Source organism: Sinohyriopsis cumingii, chromosome 13, assembly GCF_028554795.1.
Source record: "Sinohyriopsis cumingii isolate HCF-2022 chromosome 13, ASM2855479v2, whole genome shotgun sequence".
NCBI classification, from domain to species: domain Eukaryota; kingdom Metazoa; phylum Mollusca; class Bivalvia; order Unionida; family Unionidae; genus Sinohyriopsis; species Sinohyriopsis cumingii.
Window position 1 is genome coordinate 57,829,163 of NC_142973.1, and position 21,249 is coordinate 57,850,411.

Genomic DNA, 21,249 nt, shown 5'->3' on the forward strand with positions numbered 1-21,249 from the left:
ATAACTCTGGATGTTCCATGTTCAAATTCAGATCAGAATTTTGGTTTCCAGAGTTGTAATTAGCTCTGCCAATTATATACAAGATCACATAAAATACACATGGATCTCACTCATTATTGAAATGGTTCAAGATCTTAATGATATAAATATATATTCCAAATTGGATCATTCAAACATCTCCATCATATAAGCCAATAATTCAAGTCTGAACAAAATCGGATTAGAAATGTAACTTTCAGAATTGTAACAAGCTCTGCCAATCAGATGCAACATTAACTCATTAACATGTAACTCATTATCAACCTTCACGTCTGATAAAAAATCAAATCGGAAATATGCACTACAGTGAGGTAACAAGCCAATCACGTGCAAGTCCCATCCTTGATATACATGGGTCTTGTTCTGAGAGTATCAAACCTGTCCGAGATTGTAATGATATAAATCCATATTCCAAATCTTATTCAACACATCAGAAATATAGACTCCAGAGTGTTCACAACCAACTGTAGATGGCCAGACACATGACTGATCAGTAACAGTGAATGACGCATGACAGATACAGAGCTATATGATGTGGCATGCGGAACCAAAACTTTAAAGTTCTTTTTTGAATGGATGATTTCTATCAAAATTAAGTGAATTTCTGTTATGCAGTTGTTGGGATATCATGTAAAGGTTTTTCAATTTTAAATATTAACAGATGGCATATTTGATTGTAGATTAACATCATTTGGATAAACCTGAGAGCATGTCATACCAGAACTTTCTGGGATATTTGGTCAAAGTATGTGGAGGTGATGGTGAATCAACACCAGTTAACTTGACCTAATGGGAAGGTGAAATGGAATCTGATTTCTGCGATTTTTTATTATCAAAATTACATGCAATTTTCTAGTATATTTAAACATATTTAACACCACCAGAGAACACATCTCAGGGCAAAAATATGTGAATTCTGTAATCAAACCTGTCTGAGCAGTCACTTGAGTATAGTCACCTGGTCACAACTGGCATTCTAATCCTCCGCCGCAGACAAATTACTTACATAAATGTCATGCAATCATCAGTCAGCTGTCTTGCATGGTCAGTGGGGGTGTGTTTCTTAACCCAAGCAGTGGTTTTACCCCGAGTTTCACAGTCACTTGATTGTACATGCAGTGACTGCTCCAAGTATGCAAATTAAACTTCTTTTGGCGAGCAAAGTGTGATATATATATATATATATATATATATATATATATATATATATATATATATATATATATGACATGAATCAATAATTAAATGTTTCATATTTTGATTGCACTTACTGTAATCCAGTGAAACTCAAACATGTTGGTTTTGTTATCTGCAACTCTTTTACGACAACTATTTTAAACTGATTTTCTTTGTTTTTCACTGTTAACAGGATGAATCTGTTAATTGTTATTTTAAGATTCTGAATCAAAGCTATCTCTGACGGAGAAATAAACAACAACACGTAATCTCCAAGTAGAGTTACACTGCACTAATGACATCCTTTATGGTTTAGGTGATGCTAATAATAGCCCAAGGAAGATCCTTTTCATTTCTGATCATCAAAGGTTGCAAACAAAAACTGTGTGTCTTTTGATCTCGGTGAGTTTCAGCAACAACTTAATATATCTATTGTTTAAAGTGTGAACAACTGTTTTCATGCCAATTATACCAACTGCCCAAACAAAAAGCCAGTTGTATCTTTCACAATTGCAGGTAAGCTGTTAATTAGTAATTTTATTTAGTAGCCGTGTTTAGCAATATCAATAAAAAAGTGTTTGCATTCGTAAGAGAGAGAAAGAGAGATGTATAAATGGGTGCATGTACACAATTGTAATTTTCTTGATTTTGATGGGGATTTACTTAAATTATCAGATTGGTTATATAAGACAATAAATGACAAGTAGAAGTCGAGAAGATGTGAAATAGTAATGATAGTACTACTACTACTACTTATAATGCTAATAGGTCCATGGTACATAAATTTTTCATGAACCAAGTTTGAGAGCTAAATCTGCCTTCAGAGGTAAGCAGTCTACAAAGGACACTTTTGCCTGTCCCCTTTTGTGGTTCCTGTACACCAATTTGACTGTACATCATTTCAAATAAGAAGGTGTCAACCATTATACAAAGAGTGAAATAACCATTCCAAGGTAACCAGAACAATAAGGACCATAAAACTAAGATTTCTCTTTCACATGAGTCAAACAGTTCAAAAGAATAGCATAGCAATAGTTCCTCAAAGAAAATTAAGAGAATTTTTAGGACTAAAAGATTATACTGTTTCTTCTTTTAAACTCCCAAATGTTGAAACCCTCTCTAATATTCTTGAGCTGCAATAAGACTTTCAATATATCAACCATAGCAGCTATAGTGGCTATCAGACTGAGACTATATCCAGATATGACAACGAGTCATTTGGTGACAACTCAATGCTAATGTGGTCACCCATTCAGGTTAAGTAGTTTCAGGATTTTTAAGATGGCCATTATGGTGGCCATGTTGGATGTCTGAATAATTATGTTATATGGTGAAAACGTGCATCAATATGACAATCCACCCAGAAGGAATAGCAATAACATGATTTTCAAAATGGCACCTATGGTATTTATATAAGTGCATGTGTGTGATTTTGATTTTTAACGTAGCTTTACCAATTTTTCAGTCATATCACTATGATATCTGCAGTGTGACAGTTTATGCTGATACCAGGCTGACCAGTCCTAACACTAACCTCTTAATGCTGAGCGCCAAGCAAGGCACCTGTTAGTACCATTTTTATAAGTCTTTGGTATAACTCAGCTGGGGATCAAACCCATGACCTCCCGCATCCGAGGCGGATGCTCTAACCACTAGGCCACCAGAGCGGTCTATTCATATTAGAGCTGGGTACCACAGTATAGTGCATTATATCTGAACATACCATGATACAAGCCATGGTATACCAAAATTATTTTAGTGACCAATAATTTCATATTCAGAAGCAGGGCAGGGGACATTTGTTTTTGAAAATTTCATCTTTCAATAGCTGGAAAAATATCTTGCTTTGATTTATAGCAAAATAACACCATATTATATCCATTATAGTATGTGATTTTTTAAATTATTTTCAGATTAAAAAAATAAATATCACAGCTCAAAAGAAAATCATTGCCCACCCCCATTTGGAAAATTATTATGGTCAGTACTTAATTTGCTATGTTTATGTTGACTGCTGTAGTGCTGTAAATACTTCACTAAATTTGGATGATTTAGCTTACACAATAGCTGACACATGGTAAAAGACATTTTGATGAAATTAGAGAGCTTGCTGATAAAAAAATAGAAAGTGCTGACACTGAAGACTACAATTTACTAACTGCACTATTGATATAATAGGCAGGGAAACTTTGAGTGGGATGCCAGGCAAGATATTTGTCAGAGAGGGACGGTAAACATAAAACACTTACTCAGCAAACAAGAAAATATTCAGTGACATATTTATATTATGTAAAATTTAAACATAAAACAATTGATCTCCTGAAAATCTTGATTTGCATCCTTAGAAAGGAATATCTGTAATTAACACAATAACATGCAATATTAAATAATAAAAAAATGACATAAGTTGAAGGCTTTCCAAAAGTTGCATTTGCCTGAATGTCTTTCACAACATCCTATTTGGCCACCTTCGAAATGTCAAACATGTGATGAAAGGATCATAAATAGAACCATATTTGTAATGCTTGTTCAGGGATCGTCCTGGGCTTCGCCAATGTCGCAAATTGCGATTTTTTTTCCTTAATGGCGACAAAAATATCCCATCTGGCGATTTTTTTGGCGACATACTTTTTGGTTATTTAATTTGTACATACAATCAATGATTTGGACTGGATAAATTAAAAGGCAGAACGAAAGGAAGCCACAAACTTGACTAAGCAATGCATTGGAATCAATCTGTTACACAAACGATCCTTTGTTCTTATTGACAACCCCATCTTTACAGTGCATAGTTACATCATAATCTGCTTATGCTGACATCTGGGCTGAGTACTGTATGCTGCGATAAAGTAACTCATGCTACCGCACTATACCTACAACTGACCGACTTCTGAAGAGGCGAATAGAACAGATACAATTAATTGTATGGCTAATCCTTCTGGTTTTTTTTATACATATACCAATACAGTAGTTTTGCTGAACCTTCATAGAAAACTGATAAGCTTTGAAGTACCGACTACTGTGTATAAATACAAAGCAAATGGAAAAAATCTAAATCACAATTACATCTATCGCCAGTGCGGCATTTTACTCATTGATCTTTTCCTTTTGCCATCAGTCCTGATTTATGGCTGAAGAGACTTAAACTCCGCAACAAGAAATAGCAAAAAAAGAACAGTTTTGCATAATTAATAATAATTGTTTATTTCTCAAAATACAGGAGTGAAAGAATCCCTAAATTGGGTGTGAATTTATGCTTATATATACGGTCCAATAATGCCAGGTGTTGACTCGTGTAAGTTTCATTCGTGGGAATGGAGATCCTATTTTTCTTGTCGAGAAAATTTATACAGCATTCAGTGATCATTCTTGGGATTTAGGAAGCAATTTGCTACAAGCTTTATGAAGCTAGCCATGGGGGGGGGGGCTGCTGAGAGACTAGTGGTGTCACCTGTCAGCACTGATGACTGTGAACGTGGATTCAGTAAGATGAACCTCATAAAAACTGACATCAGAAATAAGCTCTGCATCTCATCTCTCGAGAATTTAATGAGAATCAGCATGTACAGATGTGAAATATTAGACTCTGAAACTGCATTCAACAAGTGGGCAGCCCTAAAATCGCGACGGATCTTCATGTAACACTGTAACATTTTGTTAATGCTTGTTGTAATTAAAGTATTAACTAATCCATCTTTTGTAATTTTCATTGCCTGTTACATTAATAGACTAAATTAACACTTGGAAAAATGTACACTACTTTTTTTGGCGACACTTTTTGAAAATTGGCAACAAAATATTGAGGTTGGCGATTGTTTTGGCGACAGCTTTTTAAAAGCCAGGACCATCCCTGCTTGTTTTTTTTTGTCTTGAAAAATTAAAATATACTGTTAATATCATTAAATTCCTACCTATGCTACCTGGGAATTTCCATACACTGCTTACAGACATAAACTATTTAAGTATTGAAAGAGGGAAAAAGCATCACAATATGCACCTCCAGAACAAAATACCATCGTAAACAGGTATGCTGGTAATAAAGCGCACCACTAATCCATATTGAATGTAAGGTCTTCCTCTTTTTCATTTAGGACCAACATCATAAAATATCAGGTTAAAATAGGATGTTCAAAGATACCTGCCATATTTGATGCCAGATCATCACCAATTTTAGTTACTACCAACTAAGGGGCCCCGAGTGACTGAGTGGTCTAAAGCGCTCACCGTTATGGATCAGTGCCATCTCACCTCTGTCTGCGTGAGTTCAAGTCTCAGCCCTGGTTAACGCTGGTACGTGAGAAAGCCTGCCAGTAGCTTCTCGTGGGTCGGTGGTTCTTCCCGGGGTTTTCCAGGGTTCTTCCTCCACCAATTATACTGACCGCCATGTATAACCTATCTTGTGCTGAAAATGGCGTTAAACCATACATCAACAACAACTACTACCAACTAAACATCCAGGAAGTCTTTTAGTGAAAAAAATCATTGGCCAGGCAGTGCAATGAAAACAAGATTTTCTAGATGGTCACTATTATAGTGAGTGTTTACCTTTACCCCACATTTTTAATATGACCCCTAGTTTTGATACCAAGATTTGTTTTTTACTCAGTCTTACCCCCAGTTCTGACACCAAGGAGATATTTTACTCTGCGTCTTGCACCCCTAGGGGATACACTACTGTAGCATTACAAGTTGTCTGAGTCGCTCAATCCTCAAAATAGTCTTGGTAGGATCAGCACTAACAAACTTGTGCTAACAAATGGACATAAATCTGGCAGACAAGAGAAATATGTTGAAGCACAAACAGTCATTACACGAGCTCTTGTTTTATCCAGAATAAAAAAAATTCAAAACTTGCCGTAAAAATTCATATTATCATGTACGCAGAGAAACATGAAAAAACTGTCTTTGATGCTGACTAAAAGATGGCAATTTCAGACACTGTGTAAAATAAAGGACAGAATGATAAAAGAAACTGCAGGCAATTATGTAACTGAATGACATGATGCATATAAATGCAAAATAAAGATACAAGTACTGTGGTGAGATCACTGGGAATAAAACTTATGAACATAATTCAATATGAACTGATCTCTCCCAGCAGGCAAGTACCTTGCAAAACATATTTTATCCTGGGAGTCTGGCAAGTGGATTTGTAAAACCCTGCAATAGCTAAGAATACTATTTCCAATTTAAAATCTGACATGTGACAGATGTAATAATGAACACAAAGTTAGGCACTGGGGACTGGGGTACATGTTACATATCAACTATCGAATATGCCCATAACATTCTAATTTTACACTCATGTCACAAATCTTTCTCCTGAAACAATTACTGTTATGAAATAATCCTCAATCAAAAATCAATTTTTTTAATTTGCACTTTGTATCTGATTTGTACTCAACAATGAAAATGAATGAATACTTAACAATAAAAACAAATGAAAACTGGTTATCCAGCATAAGCAAGGACTGGTAAATATCAAGTTCTTGAAAATCAGTTGCAACAATCGAACTATTTCCACATGAATTTCAAAAAAAATATTATTTAAATTTAAATCATTCACCAATTTATAACTGTTTATACAATTGTCCGCATTCACCAAGCAACAACGTTACTATTACTGCAATCATGGTTGTTTACACAGATGGAACTACTGCAAGAAACTAGGTATAAAAAACTTAAGTCTGCCAATCAACAAAGCAATGTGCTTTGTACAATGTCAGGCTACTGTAAACGGGCAGCATATACATGTTTGAAATTAAACACTGTCTTGCAATGTCTGCTACTTTTTTCATTTGCCACAAATAGTTCAAAATAATGCAAGATGTAACATTATGACACCAACCCAATTTACAAAACCTGAAAACTATCAGAAATTCTACTAGACCAGGTTCTGTTTGTTTTTATGACTAGTTATCCTGAATTACGTCAACAAATGTGCTTTTGATGCATGATAATCTTGGTCAGGAACATACGATATTGCCATAAAATTGGTCAAAGTTTTAGACATAACCCTTGTAATGCTAATGTTATGCCCCAGACATGGTGAAGAATAAATAATAAGAGAATTTATTATCTAATTCGCTCTAAAAATGTTCACTATATCAGTGAGAAACTAGGCATTATTATGGTATTTTACCCTGACACCATCATAATGGAAAGAATAAAACTTATGAATGTCCTACAGACTTTACTTGAAAATTTCAATTTTTCTTGATTTTCTTTACAATCAAGTAAAAAGCAATATTAACTCTTGCTAACTGAAAATGACAAAAGGACAATGCATAGTTTTGCTTACTTTTTCTTGAAATGCTAACATTTTTTACAGCCATAACACATTTCATGACATAAATTATTTATTCACGTCAACTTTCCCATAATACAGTGTTATTTTTTTTTCACTTTCAACATGTTTCAGACTCTGAACTGAAATAATTTAGCAAAGTTGTCCCTGCAGCCACAATGCTTGATTGAGCAGCCAAACAATCAAGAGAACAGACAATGGTGACACAAAAGATACGTCACAGAGGACAGGTCATTGCACAGTGACGCTAAAACATTCAGTGATGCTAAAACATTCAACTCTGAAAACTGTTTTTCATTAACATCTTTGGTCTCAATAAATCACCTACTGTATACATGACATTTCATGTCTATATCAAATAAATGTCACTTACCACTGTATATAACCATGGTGCTTTTCTAAAAGTTTGTAATCTCCCCACCATTTTTTCAGCATATCTTCTATCAAGGCACCTAGAAATGATCAGGAAAAAAATTAATATCTGGTGAAATAAGCATTCAACAGTCATGTGACCTGCACTTGGTAGCTTGTATGGATACAACAAAATAGAAGGACTATATTTTTTATCAGCAGAAGTTACAGGATGATAATCTTTCTAAAACTTCTTTCAGGGATTACACATTTTACACAAGTCAGCTTAGTCAGGGCAAACTGACCGGAAAATTGAACTTGCCCCAAACACAAATATCCCAAAATAAATAAAACCATAAGATAAGATAAAATATGGTATTTTTGAGGAAATCACATCATATTTATTGAAACTTGTTTTCTTTTTATATTTGTTGTCACCTTATAACCATATGCTGATAATAAAAGTTATAAAAATATATATGTAAATAATACATGAAGATAAATATGCACGTAGGAAAGAGTAAGGGTGCTGATATTGTAGAGATGAAGCAGATGTATAAATGTGTACAGACAGATAAATGGACAGGTAGAAAAGGTTTTGGAAACAGCTAGATTTTTAATTGTTTGCCAAGCAGTAAACATGCACTGATCTCCTGTAATGATCTTGTAAACTACAGATCATAAAAACCATTTGTGGATACTACATTTTTGTAACATCAATAACACTTTCAATGAAATCCTCCTGGTAGTTAATCATCAGGGATAAGTGCCTTTTTTTCCAATCATACATGCAAGGTAATCTCATGAATTTTAATATTAACATTCTGTTGTGTAGAAAAATGTGCTACACATCAAACACTAACTAAAGGAGCTGATAAGCTCTGTCCTGTGTCTAGATTGCAGGGTATAAAACTTGTGGAAGATAAAGCATTAAGAACATGGCCCTTTGTTGGTAAAATTTCTTGTATCTAATATCCCTCTCTCAATATATGGACTTGTCCCAGGGCAGGTGCCTTGCAAACTTGAGCTTGCCTGAACCTAATTTGAGCCCGAGTTGGGCAAGTGGATTTATATATCCCTGCTTCTAAGCATGCATATGATAAGCATGAGAGAGGCACTGATTCAATATGAAAAATGTGGCCAGAGATAAAAGGGAGAAATAAAACTTCCTCATCCCAATGAAGAATTTTTTTTTATTTGCTGTTTATGTATGAAAAATCTCAGAGACACCAAAAAAATCTCCATAAACACCAGTTGTTCCAGAAATTTAACATCTGAAAATGCAGAATAATGTGACCAGCTGAATGTTCTGAATAAACCTTAGTGGAAATCCAAATTAAATCCAATGCTGGAAGTGTTGTCGTGTCTATGGTGTCCCACATAGTGATGAAGTGCCAACAGTCTTGTTGAATGACAACAATACAATTCAAGAATATATCCTTATTTGAAATTTCACTATGAATCGAAGTCCCTGTTTCCAAGAATGTTATTTTTTTATGAGCACTTTGTATTTGCAGTGAATAAATAATTTGATTAAATAAATTCCAGTCCAAATGAATAACTGGACACAACATTAATATATCTGATGCTGCTAAGATCTTACAGCATGAATGAATTTATAGAAAAACAAGATTATATAGTCCTCAAATCCAGACATGGAAATGAGAATGAACACCAACAAAATCTGTCACAGTGTTCTTCCAGCAGATCTAAAAGACTTGTGTTTGTTTGTGAAGAGGGAAAACTATTGACAACACCTTTCCTATTCAATATTTATTTACAAATTTTACATAAGGTGAAAAACCGGAGGGTTTAAAATTTGCCCCCTTGCTGATTCTGTGCTAATTTTATTTATTCAATCAGCACATGCATTGAATGGTTAACTACCTCTGCATAAAATGAAAAATTACATCTTTGTCCCCATGTACAATTTAAGGAGAGATGCTGCCAGAATTTTACCTTAAGGGGGGCTTCACCCTTTGTCACCAAACGAAGGGGGGAGTAAAAAAGAAGGGGGATGAGGAAACGGTCATAGTCTCCATTAACAATTTCCTGGCTCCAATAATCCAATATACTTCATAACTTTAAAAACTGTTGTCATCATCACTATCACCAGTTAGGATCTGCTGAGCCAAAATGTAATCAACCATTTTAAACACACATTTGTAAAACAGCTCTCATGGAAGGTTCAAACTATGCCATAATGCTTATTTGTGAGCACAATGTGCCAATCAAACTAAGTTTAACAACCATTCATGTCATGCCTGAAGAACCCAGATGTGTAAACAGCTGCCTACCCAAAAAACACATGTTGCATCGAGAACAGTTAAACAAAAATTCTATACTTAACTGAGCACATTTTCATATATGGGACTTTCAACTAATTTTCTGGAGTTCTTGTGCATCACTGTTTTTCAAGTGTGCAAATTCGTACAAATTTGGCATTATTCATGCAATTGCAACCCTGACAGCATCTCTGTTTAAGTACTACATATCAATGAATTTTGTGCGAAGTTTCTCTGTTGCTTTGCTAGTACTTCCTGTTTGTCATGCCAGCAATAAGCTACACTAATTCCTGACTGGTAGTTATTATTTAACCTGGACCGGAACAAGCAATAACCACCAATGAGATTTCAATGTAACATATTTTATTGTGTGACACACCATTAGTTTCTCTTTCAAATCAACCAAAGTAGACAAGATAAAATTCAATGTAAAAACTAAGCATAAAAGTGGTTATCAAATGATGAGTAAAGTACTTCATTAAACATGTGGAACATGGTTGGAATGTATCCTAAATGCTGAACATGTTGCCGGGTTAAGATAATTAATATGGAAGGGAGGGTGCAGATTATAAAACATGTCACCTTGTTTTAATTTTGCAGACAGCTAGCAAGTATTCTCACTAGGCTTGTTTGATTTTACAAAATATATAAAATGAGTGCCTAGGACTGCAACTGCTGTTTCAGATGAATTATATATTTAAAGAATAACAAGGAAAACTAATAACAATTATTCATGATTGCTGAATACTAAAATAACATGCATATGGTAAGTATCATTTTGTATCAATTCTCCCGCTCTTGTAGCGATATTTGTATCATCACAGCAAAAGTGTTGATGCATCGATATGTTAATGAATTGTTTCACCCCTACCAACCACGTCTGAATAAATCTGACTAAACTGTACTATTGAAGTAAAAAATAGGTTTTCCAACTGGGTGATCAAGAATTATCAACACCACTGCAGCTAGGGAAGCAACTAATGAATATAATTTTGGTACAGCATTTCCTGAGAAATATTTTCACCAATTTTGATTTTTAAAAATGGTCTGCTGGTTTTCTAAAGAAAACTTGAAAATAGCAGTGTTGAGAGATGATATATGGAAGACAATGCATGCTGTAAAAGCATTGCTATACCCGTAAGCTTTCTTAGAGCCGGGTAAGCTAATGAAATAGAAAGGATAACCCTTATTAGATAAACATCTTCATGTTTAAGGCTGTACACTTACAGTACCAAGCAACCAACACTGAATAATGCCAAGGACTTCTGAAAATAGTCCTAGTTACAAGAATGATTTAGTTGAGAGACAAATATAAAAATTATTACTACTGGACTCCCACATCATCATAAAAGGACCCAATAAAACCATTGATCATCAAAGAAATGTTTGGATTTTAAGTTATTTAATGTTTACTCAACACTTAAATTTAGTCTGGTTGATGTGTTATTACAACATGCATATCCTACACAAGAAAGATGAATTATTCCATCAGAGTGATAAAATTTCAGGTGCGATAGTGAAAATGAGAAGTCAGACCCTGATGCAAACCATGCCCCTCCCTTCTACTACTGGGGGTCTTTAGTACCTACATCGCATTGCAAGGCATGCCCTTCCCTTCTACTATGTTGCAAACCACGTCCACCCCTTCTACTACCTTGGTGATTGATTTGTATGTGTGTGTGTGATTTAGATTTTTTAAACATAGATTTAACAATTTTTTCAGTGATATCGCTATGATGTCTGCAATGTGATAGTTTATAGTGATGTCTAGCACTGGGGCATCATGCTGCAGACATGTAGCATGATGTCCCATCCAGTCACATTATCCTGACACCAGGCCGACCAGTGGTAACACTAACCTCTTAATGCTGAGCACCAAGTGAGGCAGCTGTTAGTACCATTTTTGTAAGTCTTTGGTATGACTTGGCTGGGGTTCAAACCCGCAACCTCCCGCATCTGAGGCGGACATTCTAACCACTAGGCAAACGGAGCGGTATCCTTGGTGATTGATATGTATTTGCTATCTGATGGGATGTTAATAGGCAACAACCATAACACACTCTCCCTCATATATATGATCTTATATCAGCAACACGAGACGTGTTGATATGATGGGCACATACTGTATGATGCATAAATCTTTTCTCCTTTATTTTCATAGAAAAAAACATGCTTTACACTTGCTGCTAAATAAGTAATTAGGTATTTTCTTTTGACTCTTGTCTAACTAAAACATTATTTTCTCACCATCTGGTTTGGACTCTATCTCATTCATGTAAAATCTGGCATTTGCATCTGAATTCTCATTATCCTTCTTATCCTGAAAAAAATAATAATATACCATAACTAACTCTCAATACCAAACCAGTCATTTTGTAAACGTTGAATTTATCTGGCACAGCAACATGGCAACTTGATACAGAAAACCTACAGCACAATACAGTACATTCTGTAAAGGTTGAATTTATCCGGCATAGCAATGTAGCAACCTGAGACAGCAAACTTACAATACCATGCTGGATATTTTGTAAATTTAGAATTTATTTGACACAACAATAAAGCAACATAATATAACACCCACATCTTTTAACAGATTAAATATAACAGGTCACATCCACAAGTATTTCAAAACATAAATATACAAATAAAGTACTTATGAATGCATATGATATGAATCAAAATCAGAGTGAAAGATTGAAATAAAGATCGAAGGACAATGGATGTAAGCCCATGCATTAATCTCAAAATCATTTACTATTTTGTAATATGTAACAAGTCATTTTCATTTTTGAAAATATTGGAATGCAGAAAATACCACAATGCATGGAGATGGATGGATGGATCCATAGGTAGGTAGGTAGGTAGACAGAAAGACAGACAGACAGATAGATATTGATATACTGGGTATCCATTTCGATAATCTTCTGTGTCTCTTGTACTGGATCTTTCCCAGAATGACATCTTGCTTTTACTATTTTTGTGCTTTTTCTGAAAGAAATAAACAAAAAATTTAGCAAGCTTTAAAGCAATATGGCATGAAAATCATATTTTTGTCTAGAAAAAAAAGTGTAAGCTTATGCAGTAAAATCTTATGCAAAGAACACATAAATAAATAGAACTGTCCAAAGAATATGTTTTCTAGAATCTTCACGTACAATCCTCAAAAATGCACAATCATACCTCTGTATAACAGACACCTGTGTAACATAAATAGCTTAGGTGGCGCTCTACAGTTTCATATTTTCCACAGGGTTAGGATTTTAAAGAAAAAGAATTTCCCCGGCTTTCCTCACTGGTCATACTGGCTATTTAAAAAAGACCTTGTATATCTTAGGTATCATTAAAAGAACTTTTAATTCCCTTTATTTTGGTGTATGATTGATGGGTGTACTATGGGTTATAGAGATTACAGCTTGGCCTTACTTCAAACGTGCACCTTTCAAAAAAGTGCTAGCTCTACTTGGTCATTTTCACTTCCTGAACTTAAGAGGTAAATTGTATAAAAGAGCCGATAACTTTTTTTTACATTTTATATATTTGGTAATTCATTCATTGCACTTTCAGAAGCTGGTATGTCTAGTCTGGCAAAATTCATTTTCCCTATTTTAATAACTGATGTGTATAGTGTACTTTAGACTAATTGAAGCTGATTTTTTAACACAAGGGAGCAGTCATTTTAGTTAGCAGCGTGCTTAAATCATGTACAATTTCCAAAAGTACAATATCCAAAGAAATATCATCCACATTACATTACTGTCGCATATAGGTATGCCAACATTCTCTCCATTGTGCATGTTTTAAATGCGAACTACTTCACCTTACATGCGTCACTCTCTCTAAAGTACATATTAATTGGTGAGCGCCCCCTTAACCAATCAGATGATAGGTCACCTCATTAGCATGCGTGTATCATATTCATTACTGAACCTGTCCAAGATCTTCAAGATATAAGCATACATCCAATCCTGAGAGAAGTAGAAGCGTAATTTTTTAAGTGGAAAAAGCATAATCTAAAATAAAACATGTAATATATATATATATATATATATATATATATATATATATATATATATATATATATATATATATATATATATATATATACATACACACACACATACATACATACATATATATATATATATATATATATATATATATATATATATATATATATATATATATATATATATATATATATATATATATATATATATATATATATATATTGCTAGTACTAATATTGATACCTCTACTTTGCTGAGGCTACGACATCATAGCTAATATATTAAATGCCGTAATTACAGCATAGTGTATGAAAAATAAATGTACATTTACTTTTACTACTAACCTGGATTAATTTTTGCTGGTCAAAATAGGTGAGAAAAATCGAATATTAGAACCAGAATGAATATAAAAAATGTATACTGAGAAATTATTTACATTCATCACTTTTACCTTTTGCCGAAAGATTGTGAAGTCCACAAATTCTGCAACGGGCATGATGAAGTGTTAAATCTGAGTACTGTATTGCATCACTCTCATATTCTTCTTTACAAATTTGTAAACTGGTTGAGTGTGTGTGTGTGATTTGGATTTTTAACATAGCTTTAACAATTTTTCAGTCATATTGCCACAATGTCTGCAGTTTATAGTGATGTCTAGCACTGGGGCATCATGCCACAAACGTAGTATGATGTCACACCCAGTCACATTATCCTGACACCAGGCCGACCAGTCCTAACACTAATCTCTTAAAACTGAGCGCAAAGCAAGGCAGATGTTAGTACCATTTTTATAAGTTTTGGTATGACTCTGCCGGGGATTGAACCCACAACCTCCCGCATCCAAGGTGTATGCTCTAGCCACTAGGCCACCAGACATGGTTTTTAAGTGGTGATGATTTGTCCTTCTTCTGATCAGCTATGTTTTGAAGTTTAAAATGACCACATCTGTTTTAAGAATCTTTATCCACAAGTCGAACCATAAGCCATTTTTGCTTAATATCTGGCATTATTTTCTTTAGAAGTAGACTGGTCTGCAAACTAACTTGACAATGAATATAATGAAACTGTGAGGCAAAGTCTCAGATGAAAGAAACCTGGCTGTTTTCTTGGAAATGGGTCATATACAGTGGCTATTAACAGAAAATTAGGAAAGTAGATCTATATTGGCTCTTATTCTTATGCAGCAGTCTTCTTTTTAGAATATTCTCAAATTTTAATGATGAGTGGAATTAAAAATATAATAAAGATGACAAACACAGCTTTTTATTGCTTTATTTTTTATTTTATTTTTTCATATGTACCCGCAAAGCATAATCCACACACCGGCAAACATAAGACTAATTTGGTGAAAAAAGTTTATGCCAAAAGTGTAATGGCTGGCATGTACATATAAGTGTAGTTTCCAAGTCTGATCAAAATCAGGCCAGAAAAGCCAGCTCTAGGACACTACCAAGTTCAGCCAATCAGATGCAAGATAACCTTATGAACATGCATGTATCTCACTCATTACCATACACATGTATGTATGTACAAGATCTAGATAATACATGCTGATATCCCAACTTTAATCTGAATCTGATTGGAAATATGGCCTCCTGAGTGGTAACAAGCAAATACTGATGGATGGATGCAAGAACACATGGTTATTACATAAGAGTAATAGGTCTTATAATCAGGTGAATAAAATATGTGATGAAAAAAGTTTTAAAAAGTAAGAAACTTTTAATAATTTTCATCAAATTCTTGTGAAAAAAATTGCTTTTAAATGTTGTTGACATGATCGGAATGGATACTGCTATGGTTACCTCAATTTTTCACCAGTATTAAAAACATAATTCATTCTCAATAATATTTTCAAAAAAACATTATTCTTTAAAAAGAAATGTCATATTTTTTGTTTAAAAACTTCAAAAACTGCATCAATCTTTCCTTCATTTCATGGATTCATGATGATCACAGGTAAGACTGTTCATTGATATTTTAAATCAATAAATATAATATATATATATATATATATATATATATATATCTATCTTTGCAAAAGAAAATAATATTTTCTTCATTTCTCCCTAATTTCTTCCACAGATTCTCTAACATCTCCTCTGGTATCTTTGAGGAAGAAGTCACCTCTCTTCCAATTTTCTGGCCAAATTTTGAACACTGTTATCTCTTAACAAAATAACTTGAACAAGCGTATACCATAAATCAAATCTTTAAATAAGTGTCATCTGTATCGATTACATGTATATCTATATGTATTACATGTAATACACTAACATAGACATAGCATCCAACATATCTATGTCCATTACATATATTAATCTAACATGGGCATAAAGTCAATATATCCATTACATACAGTACACTAACATGGAGATAAAGTCCAATATATCTATGTTCATTATGTGTAGTAATGTCACATGGGCATAAAGTCAATATACCCATTACATCAATATACTAACATGGAGATAAAGTCCAATATATCTATGTTCATTATATGTAGCAATCTAACATGGACATAAAGTCAAAATATCCATTACATACAATACACTAACATGGAGATAAAGTCCAATATATCTATGTTCATTATGTGCAGTAATCTAACATGGAGATAAAGTCAATATATCCATTACATACATTATACTAACATGGAGATAAAGTCCAATATATCTATGTTCATTATGTGCAGCAATCTAACATAGACATAAAGTCAATATATCTATTACATATAGATTACTAACATGGCGATAAAGTCTAATATATCTATGTCCATTACATGTAGCATACTGACATAGAGGTAAAGTCTAATATATCTACACCACTCCCTCGATAACTCACGCCGTGATAACTCACAAACCAAAATATCCCCAAAATGTATCCCTCTTTGTTGAACTTGAAGAAAATCGCTATCTAAATTGGTAACGGAAACTTTGATGTATCGCTCGTTTTATTGTTCAAAACGGTAGATAGGACCTGGAAATTTTAATCAACACTATGAAATATCAAATTTGAAAATAGCTCATACAATTTTTTTTACATTTTCTTTCCAAACGACATTCCTAGTGCACCGCAATTAACGTTATGTAAAGAAATTTTGATCAATGAAAATGTTATTTACGCCGTGTGGAGGCAGTACTTTAATAAATAAATACAAATTAAATAAAAATTTTATTAATTGACATTTGTGTTCTAGTTCCATCTTTTAGTTCCTTTTAAGTGTACTAGTCATAAATGCAACGAATCCTCTTGTAATTAAACATAAATGCATCAATCTACCGTAACAGCTATGTCCGCGAGCATTCTCTGAGAACCTAATTATGTGCCAACTGTGTTTTGAAAACTGACTTGCAGAAGTATTTGTTGTATTGTTGCACTGAATTAAAAGCTGGTCTCCTTTGTATTATCTCATTAATTAAGTCTTTTGAATAATAAAAAAAGGAGATGGAATAAAAGAAAAGTTAAAAGGTACAAAAATCGGACTAACTTAAAATCTAGTGGCCTGTCACTTTTGGCTAATGTATAATGCACCACTATTGGTTATATACTAAGTGAAGCAACTCAATAAATGTTGCTAGGACAACGTGCTCAAATATCTGCTTGATCCACCAAGGTGTCAACAGGGTTAACATATCAGAACATTGGCTAGTGAAGATGTTGATCATGCAAGTTCACTCTCTTGTCTTTATCTGATTTTTGCTGTTTTAATGTCAATTGTTCACCTTCCAAATACTTCCACACTTTTACAATTATCACCACACAATATACTGAATGTTTATCAACAACCATATAATATTAAAACACAATCTTCAGTATATTTCTCGAGTGTTCCTTGAATTGTCAAATTCAACCTTTTCCAGTTGATCACTAATCTTAAGTCCTATGTCTCTTGTTATCATCAGGAATGAAATCAGTGTTTGGGAGTGGTACTGCAGATTAGTTCCACCTGTACAAAGACTGTTTTGACAATGATCACACTAATTTAGTTGATGAGTGATGCACAGTTTAACACCTGTCCATTTGCAATGCAAGTGTTTATTAACACAATAAAATGGGAATGCTGATTCACTTGTCATGATAGTCACCTGCAGTAGTTTTCTGTGCTCCAGTAGATTAATGACAGTTGGGTTTTAGTGAATTGTAAGAAAATCAGAAACCATGGGATAATGAATTAGTGGTAAATTCAAGCCATGTGAGCATTATCAGTTACCTGTGCACAAACTGTAGCTATTACTAACCTAAGTCAATTAGGTAACCTATGAATGAACATAAAATCATGAGAAAAATAAAAAATTAATATCTTTTTCAAATACCTTCAATAACTGGAAATACGTATATGGTCAGCAAACAAAAACTCTGGTCAGCTTGTTAACTGGAAACAATGCTTTTTTTTTACATTAAATTCCTAACTGAACAACAGATATAGTAAATAGTAGATGTGGTATGCAAAGTAGATTATTTATTTAAAGGATAACAACACAAAATAAATGCAATAAAGGCCATATATTCAGCCTTATTACTCTTTGTCAAAAATAATGAAGGCATGTATGACAACAGGGTTACCCTCACAACCGAAAGTAGAAACCACCTCATCATCAAAAAACTCCCATATTAGATTTAGGATGTCAGCCCATAGAATTTATAACAATCTTAGAAAATATCATTGTACATAAAAAATATGTAGAAACATAATAAATATACATTTGATTTTAATTAATTATCCTATAACCCTCGGACAAAAAAATGCCATGCCATGTAATGTCCAATCTGTACTATACTAAAATACGAATTGCACTGTACTTGTACATTCATTAGTATTCTGTAATCTACTACAACAGTGGTAACAAGTGACTTTAACAAGGTACATTGAATGTCATTCAATTCACCATTAAATTACTGAATTTTGCCGTCAAAAGTGAATTTGCGCATGAAACTTGGATTCCAAAGAATACAGACCTTATTATTGCATGGAGACACTTCCTTGCCAAAAATGAAAGTGAAACTAAAAATCGATGTCACGACTTATATATAAAAGATTAAGATCACTTTGACTGATGTTCCTCGAGTATTTTTCTACTGAATTTTCATTAAAGTTATTGTCCCAAAAAGTCAACACTGTAACTACAAGTATTGCAATTGTTGTATCGCCGATTTATTTTTTCGTCAGAAATAGTAAATACAGTAGCCAATCACAAGTGACTTTTTATTTACTCCGGATACATTCATGCTACAGTACTAAGAAAAGACATCCCAGTTATAATGTTCAAGACTAACTGCCAGTACTATTTCATCAAATTGTGAAATCGAAAGTGTGGCATCTCAAAATGGAAACCAGGAATGTCCGAGTTATTTGACACGGTTCACAGCTCTTCTACCTTAGATGTACCACTGGATATAAACTGTCCCATAGTTGTCTGCCTCAGTTTTTTGGTTTTCCCGACATCACATGAACTTTTTGACATCGTACGTAGACAGCATTAGATATCAAATTACTTATTTTAACTTCCTCAACGTGTTACCAGGTACAAATGTCTTGCAATGCACATCCGTAAAAAGAACCGGAAGTCCACAGCGAGAACCACAAACAAACATCCAAACTGGGAACTAATTCAAGAGTAATTTCCCTTTATTTACAATTGCACATAGAACAACAAAAGAGCTACTAAATCGGTTACCCCCTGTCTCTTTAAGAAAGTGAAATGACAATGTTTCTTTGTGCACGAAGTGCTGTAATGCAAACTGATTTTTCTTCGTATTTTCTCACGACTAAAGTGAAGGCATGTGAAAACTCTCTTTCTCTCTCTCTCTCTCTCTCTCTCTCTCTCTCTCTCTCTCATTTGATATTTCAGTGCAACATGACAAAATGATCACATACGGTTCCAACGTTTACAGAGAAAATTTATTTGCAAAATTTGGAGCTATCATTGTTCATGTTAAATGTTCCATTAGAAAGTAAAACCTGATTTCCATTAATAAATATGACATCAACAGTGGCTCATCACATTCTCTTTCTTTCTTTCTCTCTCTCTCTCTCTCTCTCTCTCTCTCTCTCACACACACACACACACACACACACACACACACACACACATATACATACATACATACATACATGCATACATACATACATACATACATACATACATACATACATACATACATACATACATATGCCACGCAAGCACACAGAGCAACAGTGAATCTCACAAAAAAAGCCAATCCCAAAAAAGCCAAACGAACCCAAAACAAGAACAGCCCCAGAAAAAGGAAAAGAAAAGTACACAGAAAATAGCTTCTACCCGCAAGAGACACACTTCGTCCAGGACGCAACCTTACATTCTCAAACCACGACCTGCAGCGTCTCAGGTAGCCACAGGTTCTTCCACTTTTCCGTTGTTGGTGATTCCTGCCAAACTCAATCTGACAAACGTTCTACCTTATTTGATGAAACAATGGAAACCTGAGTCTCCAAAAACGTCTCCTTCAGCGGTGACACATTCCTTCTTCTTAGGTGCAGTAGCAGCTACTCACAAAGTACCTGCCCCCAAAATCAAAGTCCAACCAAGAGAGATCGGGCATGTTACAGAGGTTACTGGATTTATCCAAGCAAGAACTGTTGCGATTTAGTCAGTTGTGAACCCCTTCGCGACGTGTGATGCATGTCATCATGTTGATACGACGTAAAGACACTCAATGGCGACGCATTCCATTATAAAAGAAGACCTGTGGTAAAGGATGGAGATATAGTGTTTTTGTGTTCCTGAACTTCAAAAGATGTCCCCATAAAAAAGTGCACACCACTTTCTGGCTAAAAAAGGAAAGAAAAGGAAAGGATTCCCTCCTTGTTTAACCAAGCATTGGGACATGTTGTCTGTCCTGTCCAAAGCTCCTTTACCCATGCGAAAACAACTCATTCAAACAGCCTCCAAAGACGTCGTCGATACCGTGTGTGAATTTTGCTTGAATGTCTTGAAATGCACGATATCTTTGTCTAAACATCAGAAAAAATTCTTAGGCAAGTATCGACACGTTCTTCGCCAACTGGTCCAAAAGAAAATACCCACTCGTCAAAAGAGAAAGATGTTGG

General features: G+C 34.2%; 1 protein-coding gene across 1 annotated transcript in view; it reads right to left on the reverse strand.

The window, feature by feature from the left end:
- Positions 1 to 19,754, reverse strand: part of LOC149785639 (uncharacterized) — a 136,180-nt gene extending 116,426 nt beyond the window's left edge. The window contains exons 1-4 of the mRNA XM_089979916.1: positions 19,538 to 19,754; positions 13,060 to 13,146; positions 12,406 to 12,478; positions 7,896 to 7,974 (exon numbers count right to left, since the gene is read on the reverse strand). Of these exons, the coding sequence (XP_089836042.1) occupies positions 7,896 to 7,974; positions 12,406 to 12,478; positions 13,060 to 13,146; positions 19,538 to 19,624 (326 nt within the window). The 5' untranslated portion in view covers positions 19,625 to 19,754. The remainder of the gene's footprint in view (positions 1 to 7,895; positions 7,975 to 12,405; positions 12,479 to 13,059; positions 13,147 to 19,537) is intronic.
- Between the last annotated feature and the right edge of the window lie 1,495 nt (positions 19,755 to 21,249).